This window comes from Lissotriton helveticus, chromosome 5_1, assembly GCF_964261635.1.
Source record: "Lissotriton helveticus chromosome 5_1, aLisHel1.1, whole genome shotgun sequence".
Lineage (NCBI taxonomy): Eukaryota > Metazoa > Chordata > Amphibia > Caudata > Salamandridae > Lissotriton > Lissotriton helveticus.
This window is the reverse complement of record NC_136065.1, coordinates 289,014,975-289,027,563: the sequence shown is the minus strand read 5'-3', so window position 1 is coordinate 289,027,563 and position 12,589 is coordinate 289,014,975. Positions and strand designations below refer to the sequence as shown.

General features: G+C 44.1%; 1 protein-coding gene across 1 annotated transcript in view; it reads right to left on the bottom strand.

The window, feature by feature from the left end:
* Nucleotides 1-1,093: 1,093 nt before the first annotated feature.
* The window catches only part of EXOSC10 (exosome component 10), a 138,659-nt gene continuing 127,163 nt past the window's right edge, over nucleotides 1,094-12,589 (bottom strand). The window contains exons 24-25 of the mRNA XM_078642236.1: nucleotides 2,345-2,421; nucleotides 1,094-1,745 (exon numbers count right to left, since the gene is read on the bottom strand). Of these exons, the coding sequence (XP_078498362.1) occupies nucleotides 1,715-1,745; nucleotides 2,345-2,421 (108 nt within the window). The 3' untranslated portion in view covers nucleotides 1,094-1,714. The remainder of the gene's footprint in view (nucleotides 1,746-2,344; nucleotides 2,422-12,589) is intronic.

Genomic DNA, 12,589 nt, shown 5'->3' with positions numbered 1-12,589 from the left:
ACTTTTCCAAATAGATAGCTGTCGCCTAATGTAGAATCTTGCCCACTGATGTACATAGTCACTTTGAAAAGAAGGCGCCTACCTCGCCTACCTCTTGTCGCGCTCTTTTGTCGCGCTCTTTTGTCCCCCCCACCCCCTGAACTGGACTCGGCATCATTCAATTCATTACTGTTATCTTCTTTGTATTTGATCGATTCATGATAAATGTTGTAAAGCGGTCAGATACCTTCAGGTCTGACCAGCGCTATATAAAACTCTTAAATAAAATAAATAAGGTGCAATGTTAAATAGAGTGTTTTGTAATAAATGCTAACTCTGCATTGTACACCCAGATTCCTAGACTGACGACAGGGGGGGGGGAGTTTTGCCTGGGATGATTAATGACACAGGTAGGACCGGCACAAAAGTTAGAACTCTTACACTGTTGACCTTATTATTTAAAGCAACAGCATTCTTTAAGAGAATCCTTTTTTTCTGCCTGCAGTGCAGATAGTTCCCAAACAGGAAGAAAGGAGGGTGGAAAGCGAGCTCAACACACGTTATAGCAGTGGGAGGAAACAAGTTAACATGATTGTAAAATGTGTAGTAATCAGAGGAAATTATTTCAGGCAGACAGTAAAAAAAGACAAATCCTAACAAGTCTGAAGTTTAGAAATAGAAAAAAAGTTCATCAGCTTCACCCACTGAAAATAGAGCATCCTGTGCCTGGAGCACGAACGTTTTTGTGTGTTGCTTAAGAACGTTCATCAAGCGATGACTCAGACTACAATTCTCTTCACAAACACAGAAGAGTTTTTTGTTAAAATTTAATGAGGCAGGTAGGCAGCTGCTCTTGAACGGCAGGACTACAGAACTGACATACCCCACAATAATAATATGAATAAAAAATCCACCTGGATTTAGTGACCACCAAACACTCTCCTCGGAGTAACCCACTGCAAAGTTCTGATTCCGCCACTCGCCAAAGCAAAGGCAGAGTTGTAGGAGGGAAGTTACCAATGAATGTAGTTGTTGTTGCTGCTGCTGCTTCCATGATAGGTTAATGCATGATGCCCAACCATTTTGACCACATTTCAATTGAGAGAATGCCAAAGCAGGGAAAAAGATGTAATTCGTGAACAATATGGGCAGCAGAAAACAAGTCATTTTGTGAATCAAAGTAAATGGCCAGAGTTCCCCCCTTTGAAGACTTCCCCTCACTCAAAAAAGGCAAGTAATATTCTAGAAAACAGAAATTAATTTGATTTTGAAGTCAACATTGTGTTAGACTGCTGGTCTTGTTGTCCCAGGAATGCTTGGCCAGCACAAACTCCTTGACGCAGGTGATCTCTCGACGCTTTGCAGGACTGGTTTGCTCGACTGTCGGGCGTGACAGGCTGCAAAGCTCAGTGCAAGTACATATTATTTTGTTCTGGCTGCTCAACATGATGGTTCAAGTCAATGTGAGTCAGGATGTGCTGGTAGGTGATTCTAAACTTCAGGAGAATGTGGGGAAGGGTGCTATATGAGGTACGGGATAGCTGCGCCCGGAAAGAGATTTTCAAACCTAAAACAAATATGATGCTAAAAAAAATCCAGAGAAGCTGCCTGCTTTCTCTGGAGTGGACTTTAATTAAAAACAGAATCCAGCACAAATCCTGCAGCACCAGCAGCCCTGGAATTCACTGCTCTGATGGTCTCATAATGTCCTCCTTTTGGTTCCAGGTTTCAGGTACTATCTCTTCGGCCAGCTGTGCTTGAAACCCCTGTGGTAGAAAAGCAGACGGGTGAGAAAACACAGACTTTCTTCCCACCACAAGTAATGTTTACAAATAATATGATTATCAACTTCTTCTTGATTGATGCACTGATCTTACCAAACATCCGATACCAACTTTACTTGAGCCACTTTTCTGGCCTGCCCTGGATGTGTAGTGATAAATGTCACCACATCGAATACTGCCAAATTAAATATATGTGGTTTATCCCTCTCTCCTTATGTCCTAATCCCTCAAAATAAGAGATCTATATGTTTTCTCTTTAACCTTGGCAAAGTGCCCACAAACTTAAGTCACAATGAATTTAGAAGCAGGAAGCCTGGGCCAATTTCTTCAGCTTTGCAGGACAGAAAAAAAGCTAACATGTTAAAGCTGTGTCACTTTGAGAAGGACTGCTCCTTTTAGACAAACAGTACAGCAGGTTAGATGTGGCGGAGACTACGAGTGAAAAGTTCTTCTTGTACCAGTTTATGAGTTTTACTCAATGGGATGCGTGATCTTAACTGAGTTTTTAAGAAACAGGAATATCGAGTGGATCTTAGGCTATCCATGCTGTCACCATAACCAAAACAATGCTTTGGCAGTACCTTTCTGACTTCCCTCCGTGAAATGACATGCTTCGGTTTCCAGCTGACGGGTTATGTTTTTTAGCTCCCTGAAATTTCTGTGGGAAGACAAAAAAAATGGTATTCAACACAACATTTGTTATTGAGATCTGCCCTCACCATGGGTAGGACCAGTGTGAACAGCTTCTGTTCTGTCACTTTGCAATCAACATACAGGATAACGCTGCAATAAGACACCATTCCTGCTAAAGGTCAGATACATAAAGTAACATCCGCACCCACTCAAGCACCAACTTTCTAACACTGTCCAACTAATTATAGTACACGATTTTACACATTTTATTGTAGCAGGAATAAATGTAACATGAAGTGCTATACAGAGAAGATAGTGTCTAGGAGAAACCTCATAACAGAACTCATGATGCCATGGGGGGTGGATTCGTTGTAGGAGTGATGGTTAAACAGCAAAGTGTACAGCTGACTTTTACAAATTAAGGTGGTAAATGATTTGCAGAATTACTAAACTGTTTAAGTGGTGCTGCAGGAATAGTGACTAGTTCTAGAGATACCGGTGGGCACCCTAGCTAAGATCTCACATCCTCCTCTTTGCCCACCACAGAGAGAATCCAGTTATTATTTTAAGACCAAATTAGATTGGAGATAGTTAATAGCCATAGAGTCCCACAGTCAAATACCAGAAATCACGCCACAGATTATGATGAAGCTACAAGAGGGTTAGGTTATGCACAAATCGCACTCCTCTCTTATCAACACTACACTCCTCACCATCTCCCTTTAAAACTCCTCTCTGGAGCACCCTTAGATTTTCTCTCCTGTAGCTTTTTCTATCTTCTGGCTAATGGAGGCTGCGACCGCAGCATCATCTGCCTTGGGGTCAAGGGACTGTTTTCCCATGGCCCCTCTAAAAATGGCCAGAATTGCTCTGAGAATATAAAACATGCACACTGAGCTAGCATAATGAGGAGTACCAGATATGATAAATGTACCCAGATGTGGTTTGGCTTTCCGGACAGCACCAGTTGTGACCAAATGGCAAAGGTAATTTAGAAAACGCTCCTGGGGACTGGATTAAGTAGAGTTTGGAGAATGCGCTATGTTTACACCCTAACTACATGGCTTTCAGTGTAAAAGGACGGTACAAAAGGGGGTGGTGATGGACTGATCATCTGAATCAATCAAACACTCACACCCAGTCAAAAGATCTGGGTTTAATCCATCACCGTTCTTTGGCCCACTCTGCCACCCCAGTTCTGACATGGCTATATGCAAATCAGTCTGACCCTGGGCCTCATGGGAACAGTCCAGCCCGAACTGCCAAGCCATGTCTTCCCTGGACCGGAAACAAGCTTCCGAGGACCGGTTTCTGGCATTCCAGCCGTCTTCAGCCCGGCTTGCTTGAATCCAGTGGCAAAGTGAGCAAGGGACTCACGTCAGGCTGGACTCTTCCCATGAGGCACAGGGTCAGACTGATTTGCATATAGCCATGTCTGAACTGGGGTGGCAGAGTGGGCTAAAGAACGGTGATGGATTAAACCCAGATCTGTTGACTGGGTGTGAGTGTTTGATTTGTTCGGATGCTCCGTCCATCACCACCCCCTTTTGTACCGCTTCAGTGTAAAAGGAGGCCTTAACTTTTGCAACAAGGACACTGTAATTTATTAGACAATCCTTCCGAACACGTGCACACAAAAGGGGTTTTTATGCCAATTGCCGGAAGAACAAAGCAGCAGCAGAAAGGTGTGGAAAAATGCCCGCCATTCCAAAGCAAACTCTTCTCCATTCATGCATATCCTTGACATTGGGTGGGACTAGCCTGCTGGAAAGAGGTATTTGAAAAATGGGAAATTAAACTGGGAATGAGTTGGGGGAATTGATTAAAACTTACTTGAAAGAGCAAATGTAATGAAAGGGTACAAAGAAGGTAGTTAGGCACAGGGAAGAATGTAGGAATAATTGACAAATAGAATAAAGGAGGACAGGAAGGAAATGAAAGCAATTTTTTATATAAGCACTGGAAAAATATCATCTGTGGTTATTTACAGTGCAAAAAAAAGAATAATCACTTTGAAAACATTGGAAAACACTGGAAAAAATCCATCAGAATTCCCAAAAAATAGGAACTGTATACAGAGAAACCAATGTATGAATGCTTGTCAATTTGTTAGCATAGCTGTTATCTGAGAATCGATTTTTAGTAGCAATCTATCACATAGGGGGTGATGTGGTCGCATTTCTTCTGGCCCTGATTGAAGCGTGATGCTTTGCAAGATCAGTTATTTGTAGTGATTAGAAGTGGAAATGCTCGTTCAAGGAGGTGTATAAAATAGTAGAGAAAAGTAGGTAACGAAGATTATGATGATCAGGAATCAAATGGAGATAGATCAAACACAAATGTTTGAAAGGCAAAGATAAGAGTGGAGTGATATGGTGAGGAAAAAGGGTAGGAAAATGTTATATTGAAGTTCTGGTTAAGAAGAAAGTGCGCTAACATCTCGAGTGTGATGCTTCGTTTCTGGTTGGCCAAATCCATCCACATCAGAAGAGCGCACATGCGTGGTCTTTTGCGCAAGAGGCAAATGCTTTCCTGGGGAGCTAGATGAAATGCTCTATAGGGCCTGACATCACTGCACCGTGAGGTGACCGCCCAAATTGATTGCAGCCCCACAGAACCTTGACGGCCACCGCCACAATCTGCCTCTAAACCTGCTTGAACAGGAGAATGATGGCCTCAGGAAACAAGATGGGCGAGGCATTTGGAAAAGCCAATGAAGTTGACATCAGCAAGAAAAAAAGGTGTCTGAGCCAAGGCGAGGAACTGCAGAGAAGACCGATCACTCTCCTGGGATCTGCAGGGGCAGGCAGGCATCTCCCAAATAGCGCATGAGGGCAGATGCCCAACTGTGGCCATTCAGCAGTGACCCGGGACATGAATGGACCCTAGCTTGCATGAAGTGAGTCACCGCACGAAAGGGGATGCCAGACCCACAACCTTAGAAACAATGACTCTGCTGCACTGCTACTCCCCACTCCAGAAACGAATCTTCTCTAATCATTCCAGGAGAAAGGCGCAAGTGGGACTGAGTGGGGCGGGAGACCAAAGAACAGGCACCCCTTGGGCACACAAAAAATGAGACTATCAAAGGTGCTTCGGCCCAATGTGGGGGAGAGATAAGAGTGCGGCAACATTTATAGTGAAAATCTTTCGGAGGTTACAGGATCGGTCAATCTAGAGAAAGGAGATCAGATGTGGAAAGACATTGGAACTTGGAGCCAAGCACCTGCCAGGTGTATGGCTGGTGAAGAAAAGCACATGCCTTAAACAGTGAAGCCTAAAATCAAGGGCACAATCAACATTCATTTCTCTGGCAACTCGGGATACAAACAGTAAGTAGAGCGCAAAGATGGTGACTAATGTGACCCAGGCTCTCACAACAGCAGATCTGAGGACTGTCTGACAGAGCTGAAAATAGTGATTGAAACAACCATCATGAGGGAGAGCTTTAACTTGAAAGCAGAAATAAACCAAGATGTACTTGAATTAAAAACAGACCTACGATTTTGAATCTACAAAAAGCCAATCTGACTCTGTCGAATCCTCTTGCCATTTGATGCACACTACTATAGCTGTACTTGAATCTCAAACCCAATACTTACAAGAGAAGAGTGAAGACCAGGCCCCACAGGGAAAACATCAACATTTGAAACCCTAGTGAGGAAGTGGAAAGAACTGACTTCTACACCTTCTTGACTGACCAGTTTGGAGAAATTGTACTGGCTGACCAAACTACTGCCATGGGGATCATAAGAGCACTAAGTGGGAAAAGGACAATACCCCAGAGTGAGACATATTGATGTAGAAACCAACATAACAGATATCAGTCCACAGACTGAAGGAGAATATTCTGCTTCAGACTAGAAAAGCAAACCAAATCATGTTTCAGAACAAAGTAACCCTGCAATAAAGTCTGCAACGTAAAGACATTTTGGCAGCTCACACAAGAACTTTATAAAAATCATATTCAATGCAGATGGATTGAAAAAACCAGCTAGACAGAAAGGGAAGAGACAAATGGTGAGGAACAGCACCATCCAGAATAGTGCCAGGCACTGTGGCACCAAAAGTCATGGAATGAAAGAACAGAGCACAGCTACTATAAAGCAAGCCTGCAAACAAATACAACCGCCTCCCCGGGGACAGAAAGCATGTGAAAATTGCACAGCAGACTAAGAAGTCTGCAACCACCACCAGGAACAGAGAAGTGACTAACCCACTCCAAGTTTTGGTCTAGCTGTGGGGATGTAATGAGCTAAAGAGAGTAAGACCTCTATATTGCAGAGGCACTACCACTCTCCTAGTGGCACCAGGTTTGGGGTCTCTGGCGTCAGTGTATAGGAGTTCTTCCTCCCAATAGATTCAGTGGGATCCACTGACATCTATTTTCTCCTGATCAGCAACGTGTTGTCTCAGGCTTTCAAGAGCGTGACAGGTCATCTGTCCTTGGCACAGCCCTTCCCTAGAGGGTCCCCCTGAACCTAGGAGCTTTGCTAGAGAGGGCCCAAGTTCCTGGGGTTCAGTTCCCTCAGGGGGGGGACACAGGTCTTTTTCCTGAGGAGAGATGACCTAAGCTGTGGCTGATCAGAAGCTGGCTTCCCAGACTTGTCTTTTCTCTTGGAGGATTGGGCCATTATTCCAGGCTCCAACACATCTTTTGAACCATAAGCTCTGCACTGTGCTTGTTTTCTCACACTCATTCAGGTATACCCCGCATGGCTGCATGCGTTTTTATTTCAACCTCAGTCCAGGCTGACTACTCCAGATAATTTCAAGCCAGACAGGTTACAGGAACTGCAGAGGATACCACCATGTTCGTTTGGCCAGTAAACTCTCCCCCTTCCAAGGACACCATTGCCATAGTATGGACCATAGTCTTGTCAGCATTGATGACTTCGAAGGTCTCACCAGTCAGATACAGTTCTGGGGATATCATAGTGACACTTGCACCCCTCAGTGCTTCAACTCTAACCCCACTAATATGTGGCTGTTGTCTTTATCTATCCAGGTTACTGGGCCAGACAGCCAGGGCAGCAGCATCCACTCCACCCTCTGAGATTAGGGTTGCTTCAGTGTGCACTCTGACCTGGTCAGGGCATACCAAGAATCACATCTGGAGACTTACCACTTCAGTAGGAACTGAAGGTGCCGTGGGGGGCGGGGGGGCTCATTTTGGGACAGATAAGCGCTCTAGTTCTTTGCCCATTGGCTTTGCAATTAAAGCACCAAGCCTTCTTGGATCCCAGTTCTGACCCTGGTACCCACCCTTGGTCTGTTTATTGTCTCGGGCCCACCCTCCTGACCAGGGTTTTGGGGGCTTTTAGAAGTCTCTTAGTATTTGTCTTTCGACTGCTCACCATCTTTCCCTTGTGGGGGGCTTAGCAACTCCTTTCTTTTAGTCATTGCCAGCATGTGTAGTCTTTGTTACCTTAGTCTTGACCCAGTGGTCAACCTTCCTTCCCAATTCTTGGGGAGAGGCTGGACCTAGGTCCACCAAGTACTGATGAAGTTTTTCAGAAACACAGTTACTTTACAGATGCTTTCATAATAAGATTATAAAGCTCAGGTGGCTGGTTAAAAGTTAACAAGGTGCAAAGTCTTGCACATGGTTACCTTTTAACCAACCACTTAGTGTTTTGACTGAGAACTCAACAAATTCTACCCAGTTGGGACTCAAGGTTTTACAAGTTTCCCTGAACCTGATCCAGTACTCCTCAGTGAGGAGTTCAAAGCCCTCAATCAGGTTATCCTTCATGAGGTCATGGGACTCAGCATCTATCTCATCCAGTTTCAGGGGTCTATCCCTACACTTTCCTGAAAACCGCTCCCAGAGTAAAGAGCTCCAATACTTCTGGTTGAGTTTCCTCATTTTAAATGCCCTCTCAAAAGCTGTAAACCATTTGGTGATATCACCCTCTACATATTTGTGGCCAATCCCTTTGGTGATCAAAATATGCATCTTTCTCCCTTTTTACAATTTTAGGCCCATCCTAGCCCTTTACTTTTCGATGGCTAAGAGTGTGGCCTCATGGGCTATTCCTTTAGCTACTTTTTGAAGGGGAGGATCCTCCTCCTCCTCAACTTCATCTCGGATACTAATATCAGTACTCCCATTGACTTCTGCATCCCCCCGGGTCTTTTGAACTTCCTTCCATTGCCATGGCTCGATCATGCTGAGCAAGTAGTCTGGAGATTAACCTTAGTAGGCTTAGCCCCATAGCAAGGCTCCATGCTGTACAGAGGCCCTTAAGTTGGGGGCACTTTCCTACAGAAACCTTCAATAATTACATTATAGTGGTGGAAAAAGTATTATTGGGTTGGAACTAATACAGAGGGGGTAGGTAAAGCAGTCTTTCTTTATATTACACAACAATAAAATGCCTTTTATACGAAAAGATAAATCTCAGCTACATTGCCAGCATAATAAACAACAACACAGTGAGGTGCTAAGATACAGTCAACCAGTGATTGGAGAGATAACCGGGATCTGGGAGCACAATACTGATAAAGCAGGAGGATGTAGTATTCTTTACAGGTGTGCCTAAGCTTTTTCCCCCAGTTGCGATGGGTTTGGATATGATGCAGCTGGTTTTAAAGATGGTGCGAGGCATCAAGGGCAGGGTGGAGATGATGTGGTTACATTTCTGCACACGGGGATGAGACGTATAAAATGCCGTTAAGGGGAGGCAGTGTTGAGTCTGGGAAGCCATGAAGCAAGTCATTAACACCATTCAGATCTGAGACTATGAGGGTTAACTTTCTGGGAGGAAAGTTTTAATTTCGGTTTAAACAAGCTATAAAATATTTGGAGGGATTCCTCCCCCATGTAGTTTATATACCAAATAGAGGAGAACATTTTCAGATACTGCATGAGGCACTAGAGCTATTCAAACACTCTGGGACAAAGTAGAGAACACCATGTACAGTGGTAGGGAATTCAATAGTCTGGACTACGTAGATAGTGCAGACCACCTTAAAACAAATAGTTATGTGCGCACATTTATCTGATTAGACTTAATGATAGCAAAATGAGACACTTATCTAGGCAAAGTAAGAAACAGGACTAGACTGCTGTAAAATTCTACAGAAGTTAATTTATTAGGCTCTGGGATGCATGCAAAAACACAAGAAGATACACATAGATGGATTTTGAAGGGGACATGGAGAAGGACAACCACTTAATATGTACTAAATTGGGTCAAGTATCATCTAAATGGTAAAGAAACCTTCAATAATTATATTACAGTAGTGGACAACGTATTATTGGGGTGGAAAGAGAGGGGATAGGCGATGCAGCGTTTGTGTATATGAAACCACAATAAAATGTCTTTTATACCAAAAAAAAGGGAAATCCCAGCCCCATCGTCATCATAGGTGCCGAGATAACAGTGCTTACCAGCAACCCTAGCATCATTAGGACCCAGGATGACAGTCAGCCCTAGAACACAACATTACTATCCTCAACCAAGTATTACAACCTCCCCAGTATTAAGGCTCAGGTAACCCCCATTTGTCCCAGTATCACCATGGAAACATTCAAATTTTGATATAGCTTCTATACCTACAGTTTAGTCAAAGCTATGTGTAAATGATTGATCTTTCCAGTAACTGGCTGAAAACTCCTACATGCCCTTTTGGAAACCATTCAACTCTTCTCTAGTCAAAAACAACAATGCAACATTTTGAAAAGATATTGCATAGGACTGGCTTATGCCAAAACATTCCAGAGCTCTAGAGGTTCCTAAAGAACCAGCACTCTTATTCCCTTGCCCGTCACAATTCCACCAGCACACACATTCAGTGCTTCTGCACCATCCAAAAAACAACAGTTTTCTATCATCTTATGAACGTATACATCCCAAACAATCAAAGAGGCTGTTGCCCCTGAAATTCTAGATCAGAAGGCATCCTGAATGAATTCAAACATGGGCTCACAGAGCAAAGAGGTCCCTGCAGAACAGCCATCAGCTTAAGCTCGGATGAGGTTTTATGCTCAAGCACCCTAGTTCAGGCACTTAGGACAGGAGAGACGAACACCTGGACTTGGCCTTCAGCAACTTTGTGGAGGAAACTATTTTAACCCAGACACCACTTCTCATCTCATAAGACTGAGCACTTAAGGAAATAAAAGGGGAATGTGCATAGTGAACCCTGCTCTACTTCCTACCACTTCCCCTTCTGTTTTTGGATCTGCAGTTAGAGGTGTCAAGTCTACTGCTGCCATGTGCTCTGTATCCCTCTTATAGATCATGTCTAACCATCCAAGAGGCTCCAGTTGCTTTGCCTCTCTGGTGCTCACCTTTGAGTCCAGCCAACCACACGCCAAGTGTTGGCTCCCATAATGCACCATAACTATGGTAGAAGGTGAGACACAAATCACTTTACACTCCTCCTGGATTACCTTCCTCTGCTTTGCTCTAATCTGACCTTTGACTGTAACCATTCCCCTCCCTCCTTTCAGCATTATAAAGCAGCCCCACGCTAGCATGACGTATTTTTCAAGCACCAAATTCCACATGTTATGTAACCAATTGACCAAGGTATCCTAAAGGAGAACTAGCAATGCTCCTTCGCAGAACCAGTTCTGCGAAGGAGGCACTACAGGTCCAAGGCAGGCTCTGGCCAGTAATCCTGACCAACCCCTTGCCACTTCAAAAACCTTGAAGCAAAACTCCTTAAAACTAGCGTGTTTTTGAGAAGGGAATCCCCCTCTCACACATAGATACACTTTAGGGTGTGTAGACACATAGTCTGTATCACACATCCACTAGTTTTAATTGCACACACCTTTTATCTGTCCTGAAGAAAGCCAGCATATTCATAAGGCACTGGCTGAAACATGTTGACCCATCAAGGACGTGGGAGGTCGTAACCCGCCTCTAACGTCCAACAGCCTTATTTTTAACCGCGGACGGTGGCCCAGGTATTAAAGTTTATTCACCTTCGGGTACTGGGACCTCCGCCAAGCCGTTTTAAATTCACATTCAAAGCACCCCTCACCGCACACACAGCGACATACCTGCTCCGCTGTAATCAGGCGTCGTAGCACACCCGGGACACGCTAGGTGTCACTGGGTGGGCCCGATGATGAAGCATGCCACCAACTAGGTTGGTGGGTGAGGGCTTCATGAGCACACCTACTAGGTGTCACGATCCCTTGACAAAACAAGACTGAGTCATTTAGATTGTAATACTAAATCTTGTTTAACCTCCCTCAAACTTTAGCTAGTCTCTTTTTGATTAAAGTCTATATAAATTGGGGATACGGACTAGCTAGCTGGTCCTCTCTCTCCCTCTTGATACACGATCAGGAGTAGTTTCTTACCTGTAACTCCAGTTCTGTAGTAGGGGTATCTCTGTTATAGTCATAATCTAGTGAATAGTCCCGCTCATGTGCGGGACCCCGGAGCAATCAAAAATAATCTTTTAAGCTGTCTGCTCTGCAGTACTGCATAGACACTTAAGAGAGAATTAAAGACAAATAATGCAGCCTATACATGCAAGGCTACACTGTCCAGTAGTTCAACTAGAAATGCAAAAGATAGTCCACCAATATCACATTTAAACCTATCTGTCAGGTTTCACCATGGAAAACACTTCCCCCTTTACCAAATCCTTGGAATGATAGAGAGGAAGGACAGGACAGACAAGCCACCATAGGCTGCCATTATGTGGCTTAAAAGGGATACCGTGCCTTTAAGGAAACTTTCCAGAACCCTCCTGGTATCCCAGAATGCACAGCAACTCCCTCCACTTTCAGTTCTTTTTGGAGGTGTATACAGCTAGACCTGTAGCATTCATCATTTTATCCTTTTCTCCACCGGGGAGGAGGGCGGGCGCTTATGACTATAACAGAGATACCCCTACTACAGAACTGGAGTTACAGAACAGAAACGACTCCTTCTGTAGTAGGGGATCTCTGTGATTAGTCATAATCTAGTGAATAGAACCACTACTACTGTGCAAACAGATTTCTCAATGAAGCCTGCCCAACCTGAGCGTCTGCCCTGGCATCAGAGTCCAGACAGTAATGCTTAGCAAAGGTATGGACCGACTTCCAAGTGGCAGCCTTGCAGATCTCTGCAATGGGAACATTACGAAGCAAAGCTGTTGTAGCCGCTTTGCCCCTGGTGGAATGAGCGTTAGGCTTACCTCCTAAGGTATTATTCGTTTTCTGATAACAGAGCTGGATA